We start from the raw sequence: 27,781 nt of genomic DNA, 5'->3' as shown, positions 1-27,781 counted from the left end.
GTTGCCTTTTTTGCTGTGCCACCGGCTGTTCGGTGGACTTCACACAAGCCTTCTGTGCTTGGGCGCTTTGTCTGTAAAAACAATGTGATGTTCAATTCTAGCATTACAATTTTTTTATAGACAGCTTAATGATTTTTGTGTTAAGAGGTACCGTGTGTCTGTTAAAAGCATGTTCTTGTCTTCCTATCATTAAACTTCTGTTTGTCTGTAGTCTCTTAATGAGCTGTGGTTTGAATCAGTGTCCTATCTAATAGCTTTTCTTTACCCTATAATTACTAATTGCATGTTGTCTTTGATTTTCTTTTTGCAGGAACGAGACTGCCTTTGCTTCTTTTAGAATATCTTTTTCAAAATCCATTTTCTCTCTGTGTTTTTTGTTTGTTTGTTTGTTGTGGGTGGGTGGGTGGGGAGTTAATTCAAGTTGCAGTTTGGGTTTCTTAATTGCTCTTGGACTCAGTGCCATGTTGCATGTCACCTACTTTATAGATACCAAAAGCAAAGCATGGATGGTGTTTATTTCCTGATGGATTTCCAGGACCTGTTAGTAGCTGTAATGAGGTGTTGCATATGTCGTACTGACTTTCCCAGTCTAATCTTTGACTCTTATAACTTTAACTTTAGACTTTTTTTTCCAACTGCATCATATATATTGGGGACAGTGTGGTGCTATGTTTTGTCATGGATGATACAGTCCCTCCTTTATGAACCCATGAGATCTGAGGATATTTTTAGTTATTACCTTTCAAGCCAGGTTCTAAAATCAGAAGTTGTGTGATTTCAGTGTTACTTAGTGTCAGAGCTAGGCACCCTGTGGAATCCCACTTTTCAGGCAAACTTCAGGTTCGTTATTTTGGTGAAGTGCGGAGTCCTAACTAGCTCCTTGTGCATCACTTTGCCTGTCTGTCTCCAAACCTATGGTGCTCCAAGCACCAAGCTCTTTTACAGAGAATAACTTACTTTCAGTTCAATCACACTTAGAGATATTTTCAGCCAAGTTGGAAAAACCCCAGCATATATATATAAGGAGGCATGAAACTTAATTTCTGTTTTATGGAAGCTACTTGCTCTAAATAAAGATGATCTCCTACTTTCCTTCCTTTGGTGATAACGAGTGCTAGAGGGAGAAGGGACTTGGCTAATGGCAGTTTTCATTATGGCAATAATAATATTCTAGAAGAATTTTAGCTTTATATTCCAGGAAATAATATATTATAATTAGGACATTCACACTTCAGAGTAGAATTCAAGTTCAGCAGGGATTTCTCTTTCCACTTGCACTTAAAAACCCAGACAATGTTAAGGCTTTCAGTGAGCTGTATCTTGTCTGAGAGGGTAATTCAGTTCTTCATAATAAACTCAAGACCTGGCCATGTGAAGAGCTGTTACAGAGTTGTTTTTCTTACAATTTTCTGTTGGAGGAATATTGCAGTTGGCTTCTAAGAAGAAACAGGGGTTAAAGGCAGGCACTTGAAGTATTTTTTCTTTTGGGATAAGTGGCTTCACCAATAAGGTGTGCTATTTGAGAAATGATATCCAGTGAATGTGTACATTTGGGGTGAGACTCTATATTACTACATATAGAATAGAGCAACAATTTAAAATGTGTTTTTACAGGTTATGGCTTCTGTACAAACAATATTAGAATTTAAGTCCCTTTTCCTCGTTTTCTTCTCAGATTCCTAAATCAATGTAAGCTATTTTTTTCCTTTCTATGCATAAGTAGCACCTGGTAGAAAATGAACTCTTTCCTGCAGATTGCTCTTAGCTTTTGTCCAGGTGTGATTGAGCTGCAGAGCTTCTGCTGCAGGTCTTGATCCATCGCTTACACTGCCAAAGAGGACTGTCCTGGTCATAATTTGATCTCCTGCATAACATTGATCTCATGACTTCCTGAATTCATTTTGCTGTAGCTGTGATTGAATACATCTTTTCTAGGAGACACTGATATCAAAACTGCCAGTGATGCAAAACCTTCTGTAATTGTCCATAAGTTTTTTTTCCATGGGTGGTAAACTTTGCTGATAAGCTTTATTCGAAGTCTAACGTGCTTTAGCCACTAACTGTTGTACCACTGCAGCACTTTGCCTACTGGATTAAAAAGCCTTTGATTTTTAACTGCTTTTTTCATTTGTTGTAGGTATTTGGAAACGTAAAATTCAGGAATAGAAGAGACCCTGTTGCTAAAATCACTTTTCTTCTTTTTGTAGGCAGCTACATCCCATCTTCTGTTTATAGGCAAATCAAATTATGTCTTTAATTGGTTCCTTTTTGCTGCTGCTCTAGAAACTCACTGTGGGACCTTTTGCATCTTATGCTTGAATGTACGCATGACAGGACTTAATTTTTCGTATTGTGTGCCTTAATTTAGATAATTCTGTGTTACGTGCCACCTTTATTTCTTCTGTTTCATTTGTGAAAGACAGTCTTATCCCCTCTTGGCCTCACAAAACAAAAGCTAGGTGAAGCATCTAGTCTCCTTTCACAAAATAGCAAGAAGGAAGGAAGAAGGAGTAATTTTCTCTGCCTGTTGCAATTTCAGCTAAACTCTCATGTGTGGATGAGAAGACTTCAGCACAGTATTCCAGTGAGATGGTGCTAGGATGCTGTCCATTTTCCAGAGGTCTCTTGTGGTCTAGTTTTACAGTTGTCTATACTGGTTGTCACACTCATGCTCTTGCTGTGATTAGCTAATTTCACAGCTAATGCTGGGTTTAAGAAGATGAGGGGATGGGCTAGGTTCTGTGAAACTGCCTGTAATGTGTGTGTGCTCAGTCAGTAGCAAGTCTTGTGATTCCTTCCAAGTTTATCAGTATTCACCCAGAAATAGAATTGCTGAGCAGCGAAACTAGAGTCAGTATTGTGGCAATGGGCATAAGCCCAGGTGCAGAGGCACTCGTGGCTATACTTGTGTTTGGGACTCTTGTGTTTAAATAGTAAAGCAAAGCATTGTTCAGTATCTGCTCTCAGCCAGAAGCCAGGTCCACTGGCTGGATTAGTGATGCTCAGGTCATTCAGAATTGCTCTTTCCCAGGATAATGTCACATACTGTCTTCTTTTTTGCTTATTTATGACTTAAGGTGGATGCACCAATGTGTTTATCAGGCAATTTAAATCACCATTAATTTTGTCTTACTATTTTTTTTGTCCGCTGCAGAGTTAGTAGTGACTCGTTCTTTGTCCATGTGAAAGCACTGGGTAATGCCAGGCTAAGGAGCAGTCTCTTTAGGAAAAAACTTGAATGATTATTTCCTTTCTAAGGTATATTTTGAGACCTGTCTTTTTACCTAGTCATGTGCCTTGCTGGTTTTATGTTAATCTGGTTTCATTTTAAAATTGCACACATCAAGCAAGGCAAAATGACTGTCCTAAGCTGTGTGTATCAACAAAGGTACTTCTGTCACTCTTATTTTTCATACAAATGAGTTTGTTTTACTGAACAGTATTAATTGACGTCTAAATTTTCAGCCATTCAGTTACTTTATTTCAAATGTGTGCACCACTGGTCATTATTTAACTGAATAGCGTACTTGAATTTCACAGTGGCATGCTGTTAGATGAACTTGGGGGATCACTCTGGTTCTCTCAGACTGTACCTGATTTTAAATTAAACTTAGTGAGAGCCTTGAATGTATGTTATCTAAACTTACTGAAGACTTGCTTGAAGACTTGTGGGTTACCAGAGGTGAATGCTGTCAAATGACACAACATATTAGTGATGGAAACAGTATCATACATTTTTGAGAAATTCTGTTTATAATTAGGATTACCAGCGAGTTTTATAATGCTTCCTTTCTCTAGCTCAGTATTTCTCCCAGTTCTGAGCCAAGGTCTGGGGCACAGCTTGCTAAATATGAGTCTCTGTTTGCAGCTTGAGCTGGATGAGATCCAGCTTTCTCTTTTTTCCTTCTTCCCCTCGGCCCTCACCTTTCCCTTCTCAAAAGCCAATCCTCTTTCCCCCTCAACCCTTGGATGTGTCGGTAAGGCTTTGCTTGGACGCTATGATTAGGAAACATCCTTTGACTATTAATACAGAAACTCCCAAGCAGTACACATGGTGGGTGTTTTGAGTGTTTTTTCATTTTGAACAGCAGGCTTTTAACAGAAGCTAGTAGAAAGCATCATTAACATGCCTTTCACACTTGGAGAATGTGAAGCACTTTTATAAGCTGTCTCATATATCACATATATATACACACACACACACATATATATATATCCTGTATCATTTATGTGTAAGTGTGTATATGTAAATGGGGTAAAGCTAAAGCCTTGTGAAGAATCTGTTTGCCTTTTTCTGCAGTTTGCTTTTGCAGTTTAAATACAGCTTTGCCTTCAGCTTTCTTCTGCAGTAGGAATACTGTGCAACCTGGTTATAAAAGGAAACTGGAGATTTTTTTTTTTAACAGTTTCTTCTAATACCTGTGTAGAGATTTCTCTGCAAGCTCTCCCTAGCCTGAGGTGAAACTGCTGTGCTGAGAAAGCTTATGGTTTAGTGGTGTGGTGGTGCATGTAATGGGAATATGCTTAACTAGATACATAGCTTCTCATTTACTTGAGCAAAAAATATTTTAATGGCAAAAGCATGCAAGAGTCATCTCACTGTTTTTGTGGGTCGTTCCAGGTAAAAGCCTCCAGTGTGTGTTTTGGTGACAGCTTTTTGGATGACCTACAGCTGACTCGGTACAACGTACCCTTGCTCCCTCATTTGCATTTCCACTGAAAGTGCTCTCTGTTGCACGGCACTCGGAAGGCTTCGAGGCAAAGCTGGATTGCTTATGAGTACTGAGCATCCACAATACCTCTCATATTAAAACTTGACACCTATTTATTTGATTAAAACCTTAATAATCTTCCAAGGGCTTCTGGTTCCGAGCATAAGTTTGATAATCTAATCCCTGTTTTCTGTCCAGAAGTGGAATAGGATGGCTAATGCTAGATACAGGCATAGTTGGCTTATTTGTTCCTTTAAAGTGCTTTATTTTGTGAGATACGTGTAAAGCAAAAACCTGTGTTTTATCCTCAGCACCTAGCAGCGGTGGAAGAAAGAAAGATCAAGTCCCTGGTTGCCCTTTTGGTGGAGACACAGATGAAAAAGCTGGAGATAAAACTTCGCCATTTTGAGGAGTTGGAAACCATTATGGACAGAGAGAAAGAGGCAGTAAGTAGGGATTCTGGATTAAATCAGTCACTGCAAAGATCTATGTGTGCTAACAGCTGGAAAACTAGCAACTTCAGCTTTATGCAGGTCTTTCTACTTCAGCTGGAATTCATAATTACCCCCTACAGTAGCATTTGAGGCCTCTCCTTCTTTATCCAGCATCTTCCCTTTACCACAAGCAGCAAACTGGGGGTATCGTGGTTTTGCTTCCTAATCCTTACTCCTGTCATCTAAGCATGAATGTGGAATTGGTCCTGAGCCTTTATGTAGGCCTTCTCACATGAATGGTGTCTGACGTAAGAATGGCTTTTCCCTGTAACAAGAGTGAAATGGGAGGAAACCTGACTTCCCTAAGGGAAGGGAAACCAGCTCGCTCTGTCTTTCCTTCCTGCCCCGGTTTAGACTGGAGATTTGGTTTTAAGCGTGTGGCTCAGTTTTTGGAGGGCGTTCTCAGTAGCTCTTGGGAAAGTCCTCAAAGTGAGATGCGGTAGCAGAAAGATATGTGCTTGGGAGCAACAGCTTCTCATTTTGTGGTGATGATGGGTTTGCCTGAGCTGGGGAGGGCAACAGAGCTTCAAGAGAAGGGAAGGAAGCAGTGACATCAGGAGATGGGAAAAGGTGTTTGCTCATAGGGACCAGAAAAGCATCAAAATAGAACAAAGCTGAACTGACAAATCTAATGATGAAGTGTGACTGAGGAGGAGGAGGAGGAGCTGGGCAAGCTAAGCAAGAAGGTTGTTAGTTTCTGTCCTCAATCTAGTGAGGCTGTAAGCCAGGGCATAGGTCTTGATTGAGGTCTAGCCAGCTGAAGAAGGTGGTGACACTAAGAGAGCATCTCTGCGGTGCATCCCAAGCAGGGTTGTATTTATATTGTAGCACTATTAGTGACACCTCACTGGCAACTTGTGTATCCCTAACATCAGGGTATAATGTGGAAGAGATGCTGTCTCTGCCTGTCAGCAGCTGGATTGCGTGTCAGTTACTAAGTGTTCTTTCACATATAGTGCAGCATACTTTCAGAGAATCAGTTTTTCTCCAGCTACTGTAAAGATGACCCAAAACTTCATTTTTATCAGAGCAGTCAATTTTTTTATTTTTCTGTTGTATAGCTTTCTCATTTTTGTCAATAAGCAATTACTCAAGATGCTTTGAAGATATTGACTCATAATGCTAGGGGTTTTCACATTTGTCCTACCGCGTGAGTTTAATGGAATTTACATTCTTACTTTGGCATTAATCACATTGATAGAGTTTGACAAACTGTGGTCTTTTGTTGTAGCAGAATGTCAGCAAGAATTTCTAGATTGCTCGGCATCCTCAACCATTTCAGTGTGGTGTTTGACACTGATTGGCAGCTCAAGAAGTGGACCTAACTATTTTGAAAAGGTTCGCTGTAGATTTCTTTCTTTGGGGGATATATTCTATTAGTGACAGATTTTTTTCCATTTTGAGGCATATGACATTTTCCTTTTTTAAAATGTGCATACAAATTTTTCCCTTGGCTTTCTGATGGTTAAATTTGGTCTTTTCACCTGTCATTGTGGATATCTAGTAGAATAATTAAAGCAAAAAAAATTCCTTAGTGCCATTGCATGCTATGCATATGTCCTTATTTGCTGCACTGGCTTTTTCTCATGGTAAAGGTAAGGCGATTCTAAGTGTTGAAAGAAATCCGTGCTGCAGACTGGAGGGTGTTAGATTTTTAGACAAAACACGTTTACTTCAGAGTTTAAGCTAAAGTAATTTCAGTGCTGTCAACTCTGTGTGTAACCAGGGATCCTGTTGGTAGGAGCCTTGTTGACCCAGAATTTATAATAGCATGTGAATGCTTTCTTTACTTGTTCTGTTTAGGGAAGAGTTACTTGCTGAAGATGAAATTGTAGTACGATGATGGTTATTGTATCAGTATACATTAAGTGCTTGTAATAGTCCCTTCTAACTGTTAATCACTTCACAACACTGTGGAAATGTGCTGGTGCAAATTTGAGGATCGTGAAGAGTGTAGTGTTCATGACAATGTGCCTAAAAATTTGGCTGATTTCCTGAATCGGGTTGTGTAGGGGAGATTGTGTGGGAAACTGATACACGTTGATCTTGCTTAAGGTGCCTAGCCTCACTCTTGCCTGACGTCTGCTGCAAGTATAACTAAGTTTTGAGCGTTGAAGAGCAAATACAAATTACTGATAGACTGCCCACTGGAAAATGTGTTACTAGCCATTGTCTTAATGCTAATCTGTGGGGTACGACTGTAGGTTGTGTCCATAAACCTGCTTCTGAAAGTACTACAACAAATGCAAGAACCTAGTACGGAACCAGGTGTTTTAGGCTCTGCATCAGTTTTAAGACCAGCTCATGTTATAACTTGTGTTTATGTGCCTTTTCCTCTGTCAAACTGTCTTTTCTCATCCTGAGAGGAGGGAATGTGTAGAAGGGAAGTTTTCTCTGGTTTTTCTAAGTACAAGGTGTATTTGCAGGCACTGGATGCTGTTTGGGGATATTTGTAAAGGCTTTTTTTTTTTTTTTTAAGTCTAGCTGGATAGGGTACCATGAAGAGAGCAAAGCTGGAATACAAAAGAGTATAAAAAGAATATAAAAAGTATGGTGTAGCCATACTTCTTGCCTAAGCCTTTGTTTTGGGTCATTTGCAGTAATTCTTCTCTGAACTGCCTGCCACCTACTGAATCTGTTTCCACACATGTACAATTACACCATTGGTGTACGTGCCTCTTCATTTTATCAAGTTCTTCCCGCTAACATATCAGATTGGTCAAGGAAAAAGGAGTCATGGCAGCATGAATAATCACATTGTAGTCTCTACATGCAAAAAACCAGCCCCCAACAAGGAGGATGTATTATTCATTAGGCTCTGTCCCCATCTGGTTCTGTTGGTGAATGCGTGCTCTGTAGTATTCTGTTTTCATCCATGCTTTGTCAGCAGTCAAACTGCTAACACAAAGTATTGATGGAGCTTTGGGATTTTTGGAGAACTTCTGCTAGGTGGAAGTCTCCTTGGCAACCTGCTTTTCAGATAAATTATGGAATATATCTTAAAATACTCATTAAATATTTGTAAACTAGTCACACAAATCCATGTGTCCAATTGCTTAAGAGTAATAGATGTAGAAATGAGTTACAATTTTTTTAAATAAGTCAAATGACATACGCTTCCTTAACCAGGACAGTGATTAATCATATAGATGCCCAATACTAAGAAATATTTTCTGTAGCCTTTTTATCTTTTCATTTTGGCCTTGCTTACTTTCTACATGGCTTCATAATTAAACAAAGTAGCCTGGTTTATGTTAATTGGCCTAAATTACATGAGGTTTTATATAATTCTCTTCTTAACAGTGCAAATCATTGCTGTCTGGCTATCATGATGTTCAAGTCCTACACTTAAAGTTACAGAGTGGGATCCTGCCTGTAATCACTGAGCTGGTGCTATTGCACACATATTCTGCTTTGGTCTTAGCCTAGAAAATCTCTTTTGTTTCCTGTTCCAACATACAGAAGATTCAGAGAAAAACATAACAGTTTCTTCTAGAATTGTGTTAAGGCTGCATGCTTTGCACAGTACTCACTGAGTAATGTGTTGTATTACTGCGAGATTCTTTAGGACAGAGCAAGGTGGGTTCATCTGTTCCAGCTGGAGAATGGCCTCGACCCCTTTACCAAAACCTGCTGCAAACCAGACAGTTGTGTATCAATAGGACAGGTATTTGATTTGCAGAAACATGTTTTAAATGTATAGTTCTTAACTTTGCTTTGCCTTTCCCCCCCCTATTTTTGACATAGTTAGAGCAGCAGAGACAACAGTTGCTGACAGAACGCCAGAATTTTCACATGGAACAGCTGAAATACGCTGAATTAAGGGCTCGTCAGCAAATGGAGCAGCAGCACAGTCAAAACCCCCAGCAGCCTCACCAGCACTCCAGTGGGCCTGGGATGAACCCCCTTGGGGCAGCAGCACATCCAGGCTTACTGCCTCATCAGCAGCCCCCACCGTACCCTATGATGCACCACCAAATGCCACCACCTCACCCACCACAGCCAGGTAAGAGTTGGAAGGAGAAAATCCCCTTGCCTTAATCACCATTCATAATAGAGTAAAATCAGAGGAAGACGTATTGTCAGGTAAAATTGCACAAGGTGTAATGGATGGTCTGTGTTATGTAGTGCTTTATAATGGCGCTGCTTACAAAACAGAAACACAGTCTGCTAGAAAGATGAGCTCTGCTTGTACTGCAGCTTCATTTTATAGCTTTTGCCCCTGTACCAGATGTGCATATGGAGTTTGGGGAGGAGGTATCTAACCCACGTGTTTGATTACACAAAAGGAGGGAATGAAAGAGGGTGCCAGACTCTCCTCAGTAGCACCCAGTGATAGGGCAAGAGGCAATGGGCACAAACTAAAACACGGGAAGTTCCATCAGGACACAGAAAAAATACTTTTTTTGTTTGTTTTTCTTTCCCCCCTCCTCCCTGTGAGGGTCATCAAACCCTGGAGCAGGTTGCCCAGCGAGGTTGTAGAATCTCCATTCTTGGAGATAGTCAGGCCAAGCTCAGAATTAAAAAATGGAGCTGCCACAAAGTATCATTTTCAGGTGTTTTTAGCTTGTTTGTATTTCCTTAGACTTTTTTTTTTTTTGAAACACCCAGTGATCTCTGCTCCTTCAAAAACAATCATTCCCTCAAATTCTTCAGTTCATGACACACCTAACTGTTTAAAAAAAAAACCTTAGGGGAAAGGACCCGAGCGAGAAGCGGAGGCAGGAAGCTCCTTAAGGAGTTTCCTTTGGCAGGAGACCTGATTCTAATATGCTCCCATGCCCTACTCAGGGCTTGGCTTTCTGGCTTCTGCCCTTCAGTTGTGCTTGATGCCAAGGGTAGAGATATTCCTAATACTGAAGGATGGAGAAATTAGGTGGCGATGTGATTGTGCCTCACCTCAGGAGGAGGAACATCCACTGGGCATAAAAAACATTACTGCCATTTATTCAAAACAACTATTTGTGCTTAATGGCAAAACTGGCAGCCCTCCTGTTAAGTAATTAAGTTGCTAACAGTATTTGCAGTCTCACTGTTAAAGCATTTTACTGTTAAAAGGGATTGAGACTATCAAACGTTGTACTTTTGCTATGAAGATGGGAGTTAGAATTGGTGGCTTTACTGTACTTGCTAAAAGTTGAAATTGTAATTTAAAACAGAATAGCACCCACCACCTGGCATGTAGTAAACTGATTGTCCAATTAGAGCACAGTGAAGGAGAATAGCTTTTGTCAGTTGTCAACTGCTTGACCAAAAACTATTCTAAAAGAAGACCTGATCAGTTGTTAGCTGAAAATATTTTGAAAGATCTTGCATAGGCTACTGCTGAAGAAACTGAAGAGTTTGGGCTATCATAATCAAAAATAGGATGTGGCAACTGAAAGCCTGCAGGAGCTTGAGTTTTCATCTTGGGAAAAGTCCTGTGTTAAGTGTATGGTTTGGAAAAGAGCAGAAGTGCATAGTAAGCTAGCAGGATTTGCAGATGACCATGAAAATGTGAGTTATCTAATCTAGCTGTGTGAATCTCCACAGTAAAAAAAAAAAACTTGATTTGATCAACAGATGCAGAGTAATGCTAATTGGACAGAAAGGTAAGAGTTAGTTGTTTTGTGATCTAGATGCTTAAGCTAATGATCTTTTTAAGGGACCAGAGTCAGTGAGTTCCTGGCTTCATTGTGCCCTTGTGGACAAAAAATGCTGACATTGTTTTGGGAGCTGTTTTGGGAGCTGTTTGGGGTTTTGCTGAAATTGAATTGGGAGTGTGATAAAATACGGTCTATTGGGTTTTCTAGATTCAAATAATATTGTAGCTCAATTTGTCTGTCGTATGCTGTATTGACTACTCAGGTCTATTTACTTAGCAGTAGAATGAAGAAACATTCTGTGGAATGAAAAAATAGCAAATTGAAAACAGATTAAAGGGGGGAATCATTGCATACCATTAGACTAGCTCTTACTTACAAGCTGCTATTGAGACTGAAAATATAACAAGATTAAATGCATTGTTGTATTCTCTAGGGGACTAATAAAACTTGATTTCTAATATATTCACATCCTTGGTTCACATAATACCTTATTACTTCAGCCCCATTGTAATCATCCAGGCCCTCTGTATCCCCAGTGATCCCTTTCAGTGTGTATTGTGGGGAGTGTGGTACTGTGTTAATTAGTCAGTACATCTCTTTTTCAGATTTGATTAAAGTTAGTCAATAGATTGATTTTTCCACCATCACCACCCCTCCTGTTAGAGGGCAGCAAACTGATGGATGAGGTGCAGCACTTCTGGCTCCCATGACAGGGAAGCATCTGGTGCTGTCTCATGCTGTACAGATACAGGACTAGGATCTTGCCTTTTACGTAGTCTGACAGTTTGCTGGTTTGATATTTTTGTGAAGGTGAGAATTCAGAGGCCCTTTGAGAGTTCAAAGGCAAACCCCTCTGCTGCTTCTGCCATATCCCAACTGATCTAGGAAGCAAAATAGTCCCTTTTCCTCAGGCTCTCAGTGGAAGTTTGTTAGAAAATGCGTGGGAAGTCCATAAGTGCCAAAGCTTTTTGGCTTCACAGTGGAGTTCTGTATAACTTGAGGGCAAGGAGAGAAAATGGGAAAGTTTGCTGTTTCCTCAAGTGAGTTCAACACTTAAACTCTGAGCCAGTCCTGGGGGTGTGTGTGTAAATAGTAACTTAGTGATCCTTCAGTCCCCAGAGATGGTGACTCACAAATTGACCTGATTTTCTGTTTAGGTAGTTTAAGATGCCCAGAGTTTGACTTTCCTTGACAAATAAGTACATCATCACAGGGAGAATCTCCATTGCATGTAGCAGCCTCCAGAAATCTTACTGACATGCTGAAGTGGTCAGCAGTTGCATTTTGTGTACACACACCCCATGTATTATATACATTAAAAAACAATCCCTTATCACCTCACGTTGGTCATGTTGAATCTGTGATAAATACTACAGAACTTCTATCCTACGTATTTTCCTTACTTTCACTTTTTTAGGGCAATTGTGTATTTATTGGACTTGTAAGTCTTGGAGCATTAATAGTCCAATACTTTAATGACAGACCAACCTGTACATACGTAGATCAGTAGCAATTTTTCCTGCTCGTTTACTAATTTGGGATCCTTTGAAACAGACTGGTGAACTTCACCTTAATAACCACACATCCATAAGTTCCCTCACAGCGTGCCTGCCTGTGAGTCTCCTGCTGTCTTGGTGGAGATGCCAAAGTTTGGAGGGTGTGGGTAAATGAATTTCACCCTGCTAGAGAGGACTGAGATACACTTGCAGAAGAAATCTGAAAGCTCTTTTTTGCTGCTTTTAGTCCTGTAGTGGAACCTCTGGCTTCAGAGCTGTTGGTGTACAGCTTCCCAGTGCAGAGCTTGACATGCTTTTGTAAGAAGGAGGAGCAGTTTCTTTACCTGAGTTCTCAGCTTCTCTCCACTAACAACCTGCTGTCCCTAAGGTGGCCAATTTCAAGAAACCCCAGTGATGAATACCACAGTGTAATTTTTCATACAGGTGTAAAGATGTTATTGGAGACTTACACAAGTTGCTGCCTGCTGGTCTGTCTAACAGCTCTGCAGGAAGAACTGACCCATTCAGTTTGCATTGGAGGAAAATCCCAAAACAACTTAGCAGTAACTGAGAAGTACAAGTGGGAAACGTTCCAAAACACAGCCCCGAGGGGAAGCTGGAGATGGAAATACCCTGCACAATTTCCTGTTCAGCTTCGTGGTTTTTAACTCCAGACTTTACCTTGGTTCTCACTGATGTTTTCAAACAGGTTTCTGACCTTAATAGTGACTAAAAGTGTAACTGTTGGTTCAGTAGACCGTGAACAAAATGCTAAGTCGGATGTCTTCAAAGTGATTGATGAAAGCTGAAGAGATGGTAGGAAACAAAGCGATGAAAGGATCTGAAAAGGCACTTATAAATGGGAGAAAAAAAAAATATTGCTGCTTATGGCTTTTCTGGTTTCAGAGACAGAAGCAGTTAAGCCAAATCTCTTAACTAAAAGTTAACAGTGAAGCTTTTTCCACAAAAATGTTCTTTAGCTTAGATGTCAGTCTCTGGACACAGCTGGTGAATGTCTCCAGTCGAGGGTCAGTCTTTACAGTGAGCCGCTTTTCATCGGCATGGCCACGTCTGGTTCTGGACTGCAGAATTTGTTGGGACATGCTAAAGAGCTGAAATCAGTCCCGGGGCCAGTGCCCACGGGCTGGTTTGGTGAAAGAGAAACCAGGACAAGCCAGGAGAGGTCCTCCAGAGAGGAGAGCTGGTGGTCAATTCCACATAAAGCAAAAATTTTACAGCAGATGGTGAACAATGCACAGCCCGAGAGGCTTCTTAGAAGCTTTTGCTGCTTCTCCCAGGGCTTTTCTTTCTGGGTCTGGGTTAACTGTCTTTTTGCTAGCCATAGCAAGCAACATGGCTTGGTGGTTAAAGCTTTGAGTTTAAAAACTTGAAATAGGACTCTGTTAATCAGTTTGCTGTGACGTGCAGTTTAACTTGATGCCTGCTTCTCCAGTGCAAGCCTGTGCTCGGAGTTTGGCTGCCTTCAGTTTGTCCTTTGGTGCCTGTGTGCAGTGAGGTTCTGGTCAACTTGATGACCAGAAGTATGTTGCTGTTCTTGGGCACGGGCACTGATTTCAAACAAGTCCCATTACCAGTTCCTTTCCCAGATTTTTTACTTTAACATCATTTTGACTGAGCTTGTTTTGTTCTCCTTTCCCGTGGAATGCAGACTTCTAAAATAGAAGAGTAAAATTGGATTCCAATTTCACTGTGAAAAGCTGTACCTTGTAATTAGAACAGAAAATAAAATTCCCAATTTCTTCCTGTCTTACTAGCCTTGCTGCTGGTTGTATCATTTGAAGCACGTTATTGATTTCCCTTTGTGCAGTATTCTGGTTATTTGTGAAATGTGAAGTGCCTTGTACAAATGATACTTGTGGTGTGTAATACGAGAAACTTCGTTAAATTCTTGGAGAAAGAGTGATAGATATGTATTAATAGCTGTCACTAACTTTTCCCTTCAGGGGGGATTTTCAGCTAGTAAATAATTTCTGACCCAAAGCAGAAATAGAATGAGGAGGTAAGAATACACTTTCCACTATGGCTGGATGAGTAACTTTAATAACCTTTTCCCCCCAATATATTTTTCATAATTTTCTGTCAATGGTTGAAATAATCAAAAGAATGCTTTGTAAGTAATTTTGGGCTTGTGGTTTTTTCAAGTAAGTGTTGTGCATTTCATTATTTAAAACTTGCGGTTTTAAACTGAGCTACCGGATGCTGCTTACTTTCCTATTGGACTGATTGCAATTCCAGGATTTTTTGGTACAGATAAGGATTTTGAGTCACTTCCTTTTGGTAAATGTTTTTTAACAACTGTCAGTGCTTTCTTTTTTATCCATCGTACGTAATGAGCTTGCTGGCAGGAGACATGCAGGGAGTAGTCAGATAAAAGCAAGGTCATACGGGTGTAAATGGGTTTGCAGTATTCATCCACAGTGCTGTAATTCTTGCGTAGTTGTGGGTTTGCAAGGTGTTACGGTGGTTGGTAATGCAGAAACATTAAAGCCACGTTGGGTGCTCTCTGGTATATTCTTGACTATGAAAACCTGGCCAGGCAGGAGGCATTATGGGCTGAAATAGTAAATAAGAGTCAGCCACAGGACAGTGGTTCCACTGAGGATGCCAGATGTATTTTAGTGACCTGCATTGTACTGTCGTCTTAACATCTGCAGAGCTTCTCCGGTAAGTTTGAGCAGCTCCTAACTCCTTACAAGAATGTATTATTGAAGATGAATTAATATTTGAAGGTTACCCGTGCTGCCCTGCAGAACGGTTGTCCTTGCTGGTGTGACACAGTAAGCAGCTTCTCGACAAAGTATCGTGCTTCCATCGTACGTGCTTTGTTGTAGAAAAATAATGGTGAGCCCTCAGCTGTGAGACGCTGTGGATGTCAGGGCCCCGCGAGCCCGGCACGGTGCACCTTGGCGTTCGGAGGTGTCTGACTTCAGCACGCCGGTGCCTCCATCGTCAGCGCCGGATGAATCACGCCAGAGGGGAGTGACAAACGCAATATGCAAGCGAAGTGGAAATTCTGCCTCTCCCCTGAGACGCGATGCTAAATGAGTTATTGTGGTTAATTATTCACAGTTCTTGGCTATGGGATTGTCTGCTGCAGTGCGTGTGGGGAGAGGACGTGCTGAAGGAAAGGACGTGTCTGAGAGGTTGGTTATAAGTGCAGATTTCTGGGTTTTCTGAAAACCATTCCCAGTGGGAAGGAGTGCATCTTGCAGTGCTGCAGAGCTGCTCTGCAGTGAAGCTAGCAGGCATTCCCTGGAGCAGTTCTCTGCTTGTTCCCATGTGAAGACTGAAACAATTCATTCAGTAGTAGGAGAGCGAGATTTCAGCGAGGCACGTCCCCTACGGAGATCAGAGGAACGTCGGAGCGCAGCCTGCTTTCCCCCTCTCTGAAATCCTGGCTGCCAAAGGAGGAACTCCCTTCACATAACGCTGGCTGCATTTGCAGATTTTCTCTTTGAATGGTAAATAGGGAGAGGTGCGCAGGAGGATTTGAATTGGCTCCAAGCTTTGTGCATCATGCCCTGTCGGCTGCTACAGTGAAACAAAAATACTAAAACTGTTTACCACTCCAATGCCCCTCAAGTAGCTGATTTAATAGAGGTAGAGGCTTATTTAATAGAGATAAATACCTTGGAGATTGTTTAAAAACTGTTCCTCATCTGTTCCACTGTAATGTGAATCTGCAGTTGGCAGTTTGCTAATAGTGGAATGCTTCAGAGCACGCATTAGAAAATGTCTACAATCTCTAACGTGTAAAGGATTTTTTTTAGTCTGCTAAATCTTGTTTTATTGAACCTTTTCGCTTTATCTCTTCCTGCGTCTGCTGTTTTTAAGCTCTCCCCCTTATGTAGGTCACGCTTCCACATTTTATGCTTGAGCCACTGTCTTGAAGCGGTATCACTTGTAAAATGAAAAATACTACAAACTCTATAGAAATAGGACTTCATTTTTGCCATAGTGATAGTAGTAATTTCCACTTGCTTAATCCCAGTTTGGTTGGGTATTGCTTGACTACTGCTCAACTTCAGCATTTTGGAGTTCTGGTATGTGATAGGATTGTTCCTCTGCAAGTACCCTAAGCTAATTTTAAGATACAGTTGTTGTGTACCACGTCAGGAAGGCAAAAAATGGGCAGCCAACCCTGTATTCAAACACAGAGGAGCTTCTCAGTTTATGGGCGGCTTCAGAAAAACTGCAGTGCTGCTTATTTTTAAATCTCCAAGATTTAAGAGAGAAAAAAGCTCTACAGACTCCTTGGTGCACGTAGGAGGGTGCTTCCCAACGAGCATCACTATGAGATTTAGGGTCATGAGACACTTTGAAACAAATTTTTTTAAAGTTGATTTAATTTCTGTTTAGTGATTTTAGCTTGACTATGGTTGATTTGAATATAAAACATAGTCCATGAATCTTTGCATTACTGCAGGTTTGACAGCCTTTCTCTCACTGAAGGAATACTTGCCCAATGTCAGAGCATAAGACCTCATGTGAAGCCACTCAGTGTGTAGTAAGTCTGATCCAGCTTCAGGTGCTTCAGAAGAGGTTTTTTTAATATTAATCACTTCATTAGTGCGGAGAGAATCTTGTAGGCATGTGGTGTTAGAAGGAGGATGGCCAAATTACGCTTGGAGAGGTTGAGGCTCCTGTCACGTGGCACCTCCCAGGCTGGGGATTTCTCAGTTCCCAGCTTTCCTGGTCTTCTGAAACAGAGCTACGTTGTTCTAGTTTTTACATTTTTATTCCCTGATCAACCTTAATTTTGCCAGTGAATAACATTCGTCATAGCTGTGAATATCTTCTTTTGCCACAAAGCCCTCTCTGTCTTTGGGCCGTGTTTTGTCTCCAGTTTCTTGTTTTGGCAAGGTTCAGTCCCTGCCACCCTTCTGCCCTCAGCAGTTTGAGTTGCCCTGTATCTGCTTCTGCTAGTCTGCCTTTGCTTTTGCATGCTTGCAGCTGCAATTGTTTCTGGGTGGTTTTTTTTTTTTTTTTTTTTTTTTTTGGGAGGCGGGGGGGCGTTGAAAGTATAGGAGTTCATTAAAAATAAAAGATCTACTCGAGCCAGAATTCTTAAGAGCATAATAATGTTGTCTTGATGTACCAAGTGGCTGCAGTTCTCATGTGGTACCCTCCGAGTGCAACACTGGAGTCAAAGCGTGGGAGGAGTGCAAGGATGAGGATGTACAAGGAGGCAGTGCTTGTCTCCCTTGTGTGAGCTAATCTAGATCCAGACACAGTTTCCAATGCTAAAGCTCTTGGTGTGCCAGCTCCGTTGCTCTGTTCTCCAGCAAACTTGGCTTTTCACAAGTAGCTTGTGAGTGTGTGTGTATACTGGGTCTGCCCAGATGTTCACATCGCTGTCTTTGATCTGATAGATAGCAAAGGCTTTGTGAAGACTGTAAGAAATGGGGCAAATGCAGATCAAGCCTTCCACAGTCATACTCCTCGAGCATTTTGACACTCGGTGCTTAGGGGCCCGCTTTGAACTGGTGTGTTCATAGCCACCGATAGACCTACCCTCCGCAAATCTGTGTTAGCGAGTTCCACGGTGTGACTAAGTTCTGTGAAAGCGAGTTTTTAAACCTGCAGCATAAGAATTGCAGTGGCCACCTTTAATTCTGTATTCAAGGAAATAAAGGCTTCCTATTTGCTTTTCCCATATCTCTTATGATCTTAGACATGTAATAAGCTGTCATCTCTTCCCCCATACAGACTTTCTCCCAAGTACTCTGATGGGCATTAGTTGTACGCCTGAGCCTCTACGCTGAGTCCACTTCTCTATTAAATATTATTTTGAGTCCACTAGAAGACTTTCAACTGACCAGGAATATGCAGCCTATCAGTAGAGTGAGGCAGATGCTCAGATTCCCCTTTTGCCTGTGAAACAAAAGCAACCTGCAGTGTTTTTCTGTTCTGGGCTCTAAGGAATAGACTATATTTGCAAAAGCAGCCACTGAAGATACAAGCTATTCTTGGAGGACTTCTTGCACAGGTAAATGGAGGAAAAGAGTATAAATTTTTCCTGGAAAGCAACTCCTTTCAGTTGAAGTTGTCAGGACACTTCATAAGTGAAGAGAACAGGGTATCAGTTACTGAAGTGGCCTGATCAGCCCCCGTTTCTTCTGTGTAGATTGAGATTGCTGGTGATGCAGAGGTTGGGTTTTTTTCACATTTAGGTTTGTTTTGGGGTTTTTTTTGATATTTCACCCAGAACTTCCAGCAACTGAAACTCAAGCTGCTGTGTCATATGTTGTGACTGTAGTGCCACAGGTCATCACATAACATTGGGCATGTCAGAAGTTCCCACATCTGTCTCCTGCAAATCAGGGAAAATCCCGACTTCTGGAGCTTGACCAGCTGCCCTTGTACAGCCGCGTACTCTGACAGGCTGTGCTTCAGAGCTGATCTGTTCAGGCTGAGGTCGTATATACCCCCAGACTGGTTTCTGCACACAGGCAGCCTTGCACAATGGAGAAGAGCTGCTTGCTTGTTGTCTGCCTACTATGCTCGTGTCTGAAGCTCCAAGGTGAAGTTTCCTAGGAGCTCAGCACTAGCACAGAACCGATGACAAAGAGTCTGCAAATGGGCAGTTCTGGGCTGTTTGAAAACCCACCGGCGTTTTGTCTTGCAACAGCACTGGTCCTGTAGCTCCTGACCCACTTCTAATACTAATAGATTACTATGTCTTTAAGTCTCAGCCTGCGCCTGGCTGTTGCTTTCAGTGACAGTGTTCTTGTGTTGCCTGCCATGCCCTTTCTGCCCACTCCTCATCTCGGAGTGAGCTGGACCAAAACAGATGCACAGATGCCAGCAGCAGTAAATTCATGCCGCGTCTGCTTAAATCTTCACTTATCTGCGTATTATCCGTTGATATGCTTGAGGGCAGGGCTGCCATTCAGGAGGGCTGAGGCAGGCTGGAGGAATGGGCTGGCAGAAGCCTTGTGAAATTCAACAAGGACAAATGCAAAGTCCTGTACCTGGGAGGACTGACCCCGAGCAGCAGCTCTGCAGAAAAGGCCCTGTGGATCCCGGTGGGCAGCGAGCCGGCGGAGACCGGCACCGTCCCAGGCTATACGAACAGGAGCACAGGGAGCAGACTGAGGGATGTGATTATCCCCCTCCTTTGCTCAGCAGTTGTTGGACCGCATCTGGAGGATTGGGTCCCCTGCTACAAGAAAGGCATCGATTAAACTGGAGTGAGTTCAGCAAAGGGCCACCAAGGATGGTCTGAGGGCCTGAGCCCTTTTCCCATGGAGATGCTGAGGGAATTGGGCTTGTTCAGCCCCAAGAGGAGAAGGCTTTGGAGGGACCTACCAGCAGCCCTACAGTACCCCTGAGGAGGTCATCAAGAAGACAGAGACAGGCTTTTCAGTGATGCGTGGTAGGAGTAAGAGAGATGTAAGCTGGAACACAGGAGGTTTTGACTGGATATAAGGAGGTCAAGCACTGAAACAGGTTGTACAGGGAGGTGGTGCAGTCTCCATTCCTGATGCTTTTAGAGGTCAGTCAGGTCTTGACAAAGCCTTAAGCAACCTGGTCTGACCTCAGAGCTGACTCTGCTTTGAGAGAAGGTTGGACCAGAGACCTCCCAAGGTCCCTTCCAAACCGAGCTATTCTGTGACGGTGGTAACGCTTCAGTCCTCTTGCAGCCTGCTGCTGCTGAGGAGGCCACACACCCAGCTCAACTTGTCTGCAAAAGGGGAACCGGTCACTGGAGCTCTTGCGTACAGGACTTGGTCACCTTGAGTTACTCACAAAGGCATGCCACGTCATTTTAGGAAATATCCCACCTTTTCTTTCTTCTTTAGGTTGTTGACTGAAGGCGTAAGGATACCAAGGGGCTTCTTCAAAACCAGCTATTCACCATCACCAAAGCAGAAAATATTTTGTTAATAGTGGGGACAAAGGAGGGGATTAGAGGCTCAAATGTACGCAGTTTTTCTGGTTGGCTGTTACTCCTTAATAAATAGTGATGGAAATGCCATGATGTGCGCTGCAGGCTGCTGATCAGCAATGGAGTGTGTCCAGGGATAAACTTGCAGAGTTCTTTTCCCTTGTAAATGTTTGAGAAATCTGATGGTTTCTGTAGAGCTTCATATCTGCTGCTTGCAGGTATGCTAGTCTTGCTCCTGTGATCAAGCAGTGTCAGGTTGGCACACGGACCTCTTGCTTACATGACCAGGAGCTCCAATGTTATGTTTTCATGGTTTGATGCTTCGGAGTCCCTGTAAATTTAAGGTGGTTCAGCACCTCTGTCACAGACCTCCAAGACTGGATGAAGCCAGTGGGCTGTGGTGTGTTGGATTCTTTTGCACTGGGGCTGTTAGTGGCTCTGGTCTCAGAAGCAAGTACTCCCTTATACCGTCATCCTGCCTTGTCTTTTTGCAAGGATAGCCTGTCTTTCTCAAAGAGCAGGTTATTGGTTTAAAGTACCATGAAACTACAGGCAGAGACCAGCTACCAAGGGCTAGACAAGCTACCGAGTGCTTTAGATAGGTATCGAAGATGAGCATCTTCTGGAGGAACGTGGCTGAGCAGGGCAAACTTGTGTGGTTAGTGAAGGGACCAAACATTGGGGAAATGGAGCAAGTTCATCTATTTGTGTTGCGTTTTTTCTTTTTTAACGATCGTTCAGTAGGTATTTCTGCATGCTTGGAGTGCTCTTCAGTGGTGCCCCTAGCTTTCTGCAGAAGGGCAGTGATGGAGGAGGATTTGGGATGTCTGGTGGACTTCACCTTTGTGAGAGCGTGTGACGTGGCCCTCAGGCAGAGGTGTCTGTATAGGCATTAAGTAGTGACAGTTCCCAAAGAGCAGGGTTTGCTTTTGATCACCAGGGTTATTTTAAAAGGCAGATGATTCTTCTTCTAAGTCAGGAATTCCCAACCATTCAGGCATAGACCAGCCCACTGCTTCCTCTTTGACTGAGCTCTGTCTTAGGCTGCTTTGTCCCCTGTCCACCGTGGCTGTGCGAACTTGCTGGTGGGCCCGTACGGTCCTACCTCTGACCGGAGCGTGCTTGCTAAGAGCTGTAACCTGCCTGTTTCAGGCAATAGCCTGTGAGCCGGTGCAATTTCCTGACATCCTACAAAATGGAAGTAACGGACATCAATAAAATATTACTCAAAGCTCTTGTTCTGAAGCTGAGCGTAAGTAGGAGTTAATAGTATTTGTGCCGAAGTATTGACTTGGTCCCAAATCCAGAGCTCCCGTTTTCTTGGCTTTAACAGCCGGTGTGGCTGTGATGCTTTTTATGTATGTTCAGTCTTCTTTTTCTTCGAGGGTTCTGTCATCACACTTTATTTCACGTAATTGCCTGGGGTTTGGGGTGGAATGAGCACTTCTGAAGGAAGCCTTTACTATCCATGCCTAATAGCTGCTTTTCTAACTAAAATACTGTACCTTTCTGTAAATGTGTAAAAGTAAATGTAATTGGATTATGCAAAGTAATCTCTTCAAATGAGGTTTTAAAGCATCAATCAGCAAGTTGTAGGTGTCCGAAGCTGGGCGAGTCTAACAGTTCCTTTATGCAGCTGAAACATAAAAGTCTTTTATAGAGCTGATCTGTAAGGAAGACTTATTGGAACTCTCCCTCACATCAGAATAGGGTTTTTAATGGTAGAAATTTCTGTACAGTCCAATTTTTAACTGTATGATTTCAGTTCTCCCATTAAATTAATTCATTAGGCTTTGTGGCTGCTCTTTTTCATCAAGTGTTCTTACTTTGATGCCTTGTTACTCTAGTGCAATTTGTTTCCCGCGCCTTCATTTAGATTGCTATCAAATGCCTTTTTAGTAGGGGTTCACTTAAAATGTTGGGTTTTGACTGTGAGTGCTACCTTCTGCTTGCTTCTTGTGCCGACGTTTTTGAGACATGATAAGTGCCCCGTGGCTCTTTCTGAAGGGAGTGTGTTGGCTTTGGGGAGATGAAAAGGCATTTCCTTTGGTGTTTGGACCAAGTATCGAGTTGGCTCTCATGCACGAGACCTTTTTTTTCCTCACTGCTGGGAGAACAACTAGACTGTTTTTCTCTTCTGATCACTTCCATGTTTCACCTGAATCTCGTGATCATGTCTCTTCACTGCTCCTGCAGGTCAGATGCCGGGGCCCGGTTCGATGATACCTGGACAGCCCATGCCAGGCCGGATGATGCCAAGTGTGTCAGCCAACATCCATCCAGCCGGCGGTGGTCCCCCCCCCACCTGGCATGTCACCGATGTCAGGAAATCTAATTGGACCTCGTGTTCCTCTAGCAGCTCCAAATGGCATGTGTAAGTGGATCTCCAGCAGAAAACATTTTGAACGTACCTGGTGTGGCTTTTCTGTCGCTTGTCTTGTTGCTGGAAAAGTCATTGTGGTTGAAACCCCTTTATCTGCTGCAGGAATAATAGGATCTGCGCACGTTGGCAGCCAAAGACTGGTGCCAGAGGTGTGCTTGAAGCTTTAAGTGCTTGTCTCCCCTCTAGGCATCCAAACGTAAGCCATTGTCCTTTATTTTATTTATAACATCCCTTATTTTATTTATAATGACGCTAAAGCTCTGTGGTCATCATCAAAAACCTTTCTCAACTTAGTCTGGAAGAATGCACAGTAGACTTTCGGGAATTAACTTAGAGCTAAATCCTTAAATAGTGGAGGTCAGAATATAATTTGGTTCAACAATACCTTACAGAAAACTTTAGCACCGTGAAATTAGAAAGAGGAAGTCCTAATTAGGAAGAAGCAAAAGGTATATTGGGAAAGTTCCTTACATGGTATAAATACCTATACCTCTGAAAATGCAGTTGATTTATGCCAGCCGAAAAAAAGCAGCTGAAGTCAGTAGCCACTGTGTGGGTGTTACTTGAATGAGCGTGAGAATGTCACCAAACCCAGAAGGCAAAAGAAAAGCTGGCATGGCTGGTGCAGGATGCTCTGTTGTGAATTCCTCAGTAAATTTGTCTATATTAGTTGCAGCCTGGGACAAGGTGTTGGTCTGCTTCAGCACAGCAGTCTTAACCCCAAAAATGTTATTTAGTGTAACTATCGTCGAACGGGCAGGAATTGTGATAGCTTGTAGTACCTATCCCAAAAAATTAATGGGAAAAGCCATCCCATTTTGGCTTCAGCTGAAGGGAGTTGCTGAGGGGTACTGACTCATCAGTGTTAACCAGCATAAGCATGAAATACTCCACTCTGATGCTATTTTAGTTCAGACATTTGCTCCTTATTCTTCTGGTGCTCTAGCTTTCCTTAGTTTTCCTTCCCTTTTTCTGAGCCTCTACCGCTGGGAATATCTTATGTCAGGTTGTATTCCTGCTTGCTCTCTTCCCTTATCTTAATTTCGGTTTTTTCTCCCCTACTAAACAAGTCAGTCATGTTCCATTAACATCTCCTCTCTGTGCATGAAAGCTGGCCTTTTGTATCCTTCATTTCTTTCCTCCTACTTGCTGCATCTGTGGATTCCTCTACTTTAACCTACATACACTGTTCAGAGCTTAAGTGCAGGCTCTGTTTATATAAAGTCTATTGTTCCATCCATTTTAAATAGAAAAGAGCCATAATCTAAAGGCTGGAGCACAGAGCTGGGAGATGAGAAATGCTAATTCCAGCTCTGAAAGTTGCTTGACGTGAACTTTGCCAGCTACTGAGCTGCATGCCTGTCATCTTTTCTGTAAAAAACAGGAATTTTTTTCCTCTTTCACAGAGTCCACGCAGTGCTTAGTGATTGAAAAGCACAATAAAACGTGCAGTGGAGCTTCACGTGAAGCTTAAGAGACAGGGAAGCCGCAGTCGTGGCCATTTCTGGCGACAGTCCTTGCTGCTTTCCCCTCGGGCAACCGCGTCTCCCATGGCATATAGACATCTGGGCGTTTGCGTTGGGTTCCTTTTCCGCGTTCATCCCCTCCTGGTGTCCTGCTCACTGTTCCTCTGCTGTTTTTTTGCAGATCCCCCTCCTGCACAGCCACCTCCGCCAGCAGAAGGGGTGACCCCACCTCCGGCAGGAGCCCCGCCGGCCTCAGCCGCTCCCTAAGCAGTCAAGGAAGAAGGAACTTCTACAGCAACATAGTGGTGACCAAAAATGAATTCCTCAGTTACCTTCTGTTCCCTTGGGAGGTTTTCACCTCCCGTTGGCCTGCCCCGGTCATGTATGTGTGCATATACATCCACGTATACAAGCACATACACACAGCGTCTTTCCCCCCCCCCCCTCTCCCCACCACTCGTAACCTGGCAGTACTTGGCATTCCCTTGGGAAAGCTTTAGATCAGAGATGCCAGCAGTGCCTCCGTGTTGCTGGTGGGAAGTACTTTACGCTTTGGTCTGCTTGCCTTTCAGAGTGTGCTCAACTCTGGTTTCTTTTGTCTTGGTGTTTTGAGCTTTAGGATCTGCTGGGGAGGGTAAAAAACCCAAACTTTTAAGGTGGAGGCATTAACTGAGCTTTAGGATGTAGCACGTGCCCGCTCCACCTGTGATTTAATGTTTTGGGTTCTCCAGGTAGAGCAAAGCATCAAGATCAGATACCAAACCAGTGTTTTGAGCAAAGAAGGAAAATTAGGGCGTCCTGTAGCACAGAAGGTGCAGGAATGCCAGCCGTTTTCATTGCAGATATCTGATCATTAAGGACAGTAGCCGAGTCCTGGGGCTGTCTTGCTAACTTATTAAAGAAAATATTGATCCAGTGCGAATGAAGCCAGGAGTGAATCAATTGGAATAAAACCACTCAATGGTAGGAGTTTTCTTGCTCCAGTTTTTACCTTTCTTTTGCCTTTGGAGGTGGTAGTTGAACCTTCCTTCTGAGTAGTTTGGTACAGTAGCCAACTGAGGAATAAAATCATGATTTTTAGTCCCTCTTTTTTGGAGCATATACTTTTTACTTTTTAAAATGAACAAAAAAAAAAAAGTAGATAGCGAAGAAGTGCTAGCTTATGGGATTGGGTTGGGATGGCTGGGATGCAAATGCCAGAACTACCTCCTGCGGACAGCCGAGGTGGGCAGAGTCAGCGACCGTGGTACGAGTCTTGGGGACAACTCACACATCACTTTCCACTCGCTGAGCTTCCTTGGTCTGGGGGGTTGCGGGTAAGGGAACAGCTTCAGCAGGCAAATCTAGGAGCACTCATTGAGTGAGACCACCAGCGCAGTACTGCTGATACAGACCTCCAGACTGCCAAAACTGCTTGTTTGCTCGTCGTTAGTGACTGCAAAAAATCCTTTGCCGACTGTGGTTCAGGTTCTTGCCCTCTTCCTGGCGTAAGAGGGTTTGACAGGTTTCCTTGCCAAAGGTCTGAAGACTGCTCGTTTATTTGAAGGGTGGCTTTCAGCGACCGAGTGCAAGGTGGTGGTCTAAGGCTTGACCGGAGAGAGATCTCCCAAATAATCTGAAACCTGCAGAACCACTTACACCATTTAAAAAAAAAGGATTTGCTTTGAAGAGCACTCAGGTGATGGACTCATCGATGCTAACGGTTGAACTTCCGAGGTCCTGAGAGTGCATGGGTGTGGAGTAACCATTTCTGGGCTGCCTGCACATCCACTGCATGCTCGGACGATCATCTGCAGCCTTGTTACTTCCAGTGCATAGGAACGATGCTTTCCACCGTCAAGCTCTAAGAATCCACAGTGCCTAGCAGAGAACGGTCAGGGCCTGCCTGCCTTCCACCTCCCACAAAGGAAATTCATCCCCAATGTTACCTTTCCCTCCAGGGTCTTTGGGGTGAGCATGGGATTTTCTGGTTCAGACCGTAGTCCAGTTTAGAATAACCTCAGGTTGTTTTTAGCGTGATCAACTTCAAGTATAAAGGATCCAGATGGAGACTATTTTTTACTGTACTAGCGATGATCCTACAGAGTACCTGAATTCTTGACACTGTTGTGTTTCTGTATAAATAATACATGTGCTGACTTTTTCATCTGATCCTATGTATAGGGCCGGTTTTATTCCTGCAACACAGCCACCCAATTTTGTGAAATAAAAAAAAAATGTGGTTTTTTTGTACAAAGCTTGTGCCAGTTTGGAGTCTCCTTTCCCTCCCTGGGTGTTGTGGATGAGCTGAGAATTGTTAATAGGATAGAGGTCTATTTTGGGGCTGCATCTGAACTATAATGGAGTAAATACAAAGCCTGAGCTTGTTACCCGGCAAGGTGGGAGACACCAAAGTAACGCAGGTAAGCAGGCGCATTGCGAAGGGCCTTCGGCGATCCGCCACTTTGGAAAATGGTATTTCACATTTAAAAAGCTTAATGAATGTGGACGAAGTAAAACAGCATTCGAGGCCTAATAGGATTATTTCTGTTTGATTCCTGCTTCCCCACTGTCTTGCTGTGCAACTTGGACGATTGCTCAGGTTTGCGTTCCCAGTTGAATCACACACTTGAAAGAAGTGCTCTGAAGTGGCAGATTTTAATAGAGGAGGACTGGGCACGCTGACCTAGTAGGGTCCCACCGTTCCTCTATTCCCATACAAGCTTCACTGTTAATTGTTTAATTCAGATGCCTGTTCAGATCTTTTGTCCTCTCCTGCAGGGCTCCAGAGGCTGCCAGGATAGTTTGCCTTTTTGATTAAACTGAAACCAGGAATCCAATCTGGATTATATTCTAAATGCTCCTGCTACTTCACCAAGTAAGAGCCTTTTCCTCTGAAGAAGTGTACTAATGGCACTTCTTCCCGGGCGTCCCACATGTGTAATACCCGCAGTCCCTCATTCCCTGAAGCTGAAGAAGGAAAAGCACGGGGGTGGAGATGTGCCCCCAGGTCCAGGACACCCCATGAAAGCCCCGTCCCCCCATTGGGGATTCCTTCGTCGCTGGCATGGGAGGTCCCTAGGGCTGGGGTCTTCCTCCAAATGCTCCCTTTGTGGGCTCCTTAGTGCTCCTCCTGCTTAGGGCCAGGGAGGAAAGGTAAGGAGCTCTTAGTGCCTTTGCACTCCAGGTGTCTTCAGTGAGGCTTGTCCCTTGCGATTGCACCCTTCTCATCCTGCCGCACGGTCGGCGATTGTCTTTTTTTCCTTCTCTCGTCTTGAAAACCTTTTTCCTAAAGGAATGCAAAGAATATGGTAGATCGTAGTGTCCATTTTTTAAGTTTTTTCTATTCATGAGCCTTTAAAGCTTTGCAGCGACAGAAGATGGCTGAGGCGGGGCTGTTGTCTTGACAGTAATTAGAAGTGAAGTTGAGTGGAGGTCTAGATGCAGTTTGGGACCACGCTTTTGAAACTGCACTAGGATCGTTTGAGACCAGGGTGTCATTAGGGTAAATTGGAAGCTTACCTGCTCCATGCTGGGCCCTTCTGCCCTGTCCAAAAAATTTGCTGTTCCTCCTGCTAATACACCCTGCTGGGAGGGGTTTGCATCTTCATCTGAATAATGTGATACTGCCAGAGACAGGAGATCGGGCGTGCAGGTTTCTTTTCTTAGCGCTGTTGCCTTGTTGGCAGGAGGAGCGATGGGGCAGCGGACCAGGAACGGGAACAGACGTTCACACCCCCTGCCTGCACTTGTC

The 27,781-nt window shown here is 43.2% G+C and overlaps 1 protein-coding gene across 1 annotated transcript in view; it reads left to right on the top strand.

The window, feature by feature from the left end:
• SMARCC1 (SWI/SNF related, matrix associated, actin dependent regulator of chromatin subfamily c member 1) overlaps positions 1 to 24,511 on the top strand; it is a 90,717-nt gene extending 66,206 nt beyond the window's left edge. The window contains 5 exon segments of the mRNA XM_030008095.1: positions 5,024 to 5,158; positions 8,954 to 9,212; positions 22,396 to 22,493; positions 22,495 to 22,573; positions 24,230 to 24,511. Coding sequence (XP_029863955.1) covers positions 5,024 to 5,158; positions 8,954 to 9,212; positions 22,396 to 22,493; positions 22,495 to 22,573; positions 24,230 to 24,315 — 657 coding nt within the window. The 3' untranslated portion in view covers positions 24,316 to 24,511.
• The last annotated feature ends 3,270 nt before the right edge of the window (positions 24,512 to 27,781 follow it).

Source organism: Aquila chrysaetos, chromosome 3, assembly GCF_900496995.4.
Source record: "Aquila chrysaetos chrysaetos chromosome 3, bAquChr1.4, whole genome shotgun sequence".
Classification (NCBI taxonomy): domain Eukaryota; kingdom Metazoa; phylum Chordata; class Aves; order Accipitriformes; family Accipitridae; genus Aquila; species Aquila chrysaetos.
The sequence above is the reverse complement of the archived record's forward strand: the minus strand, read 5'-3'. Positions and strand labels throughout refer to the sequence as shown.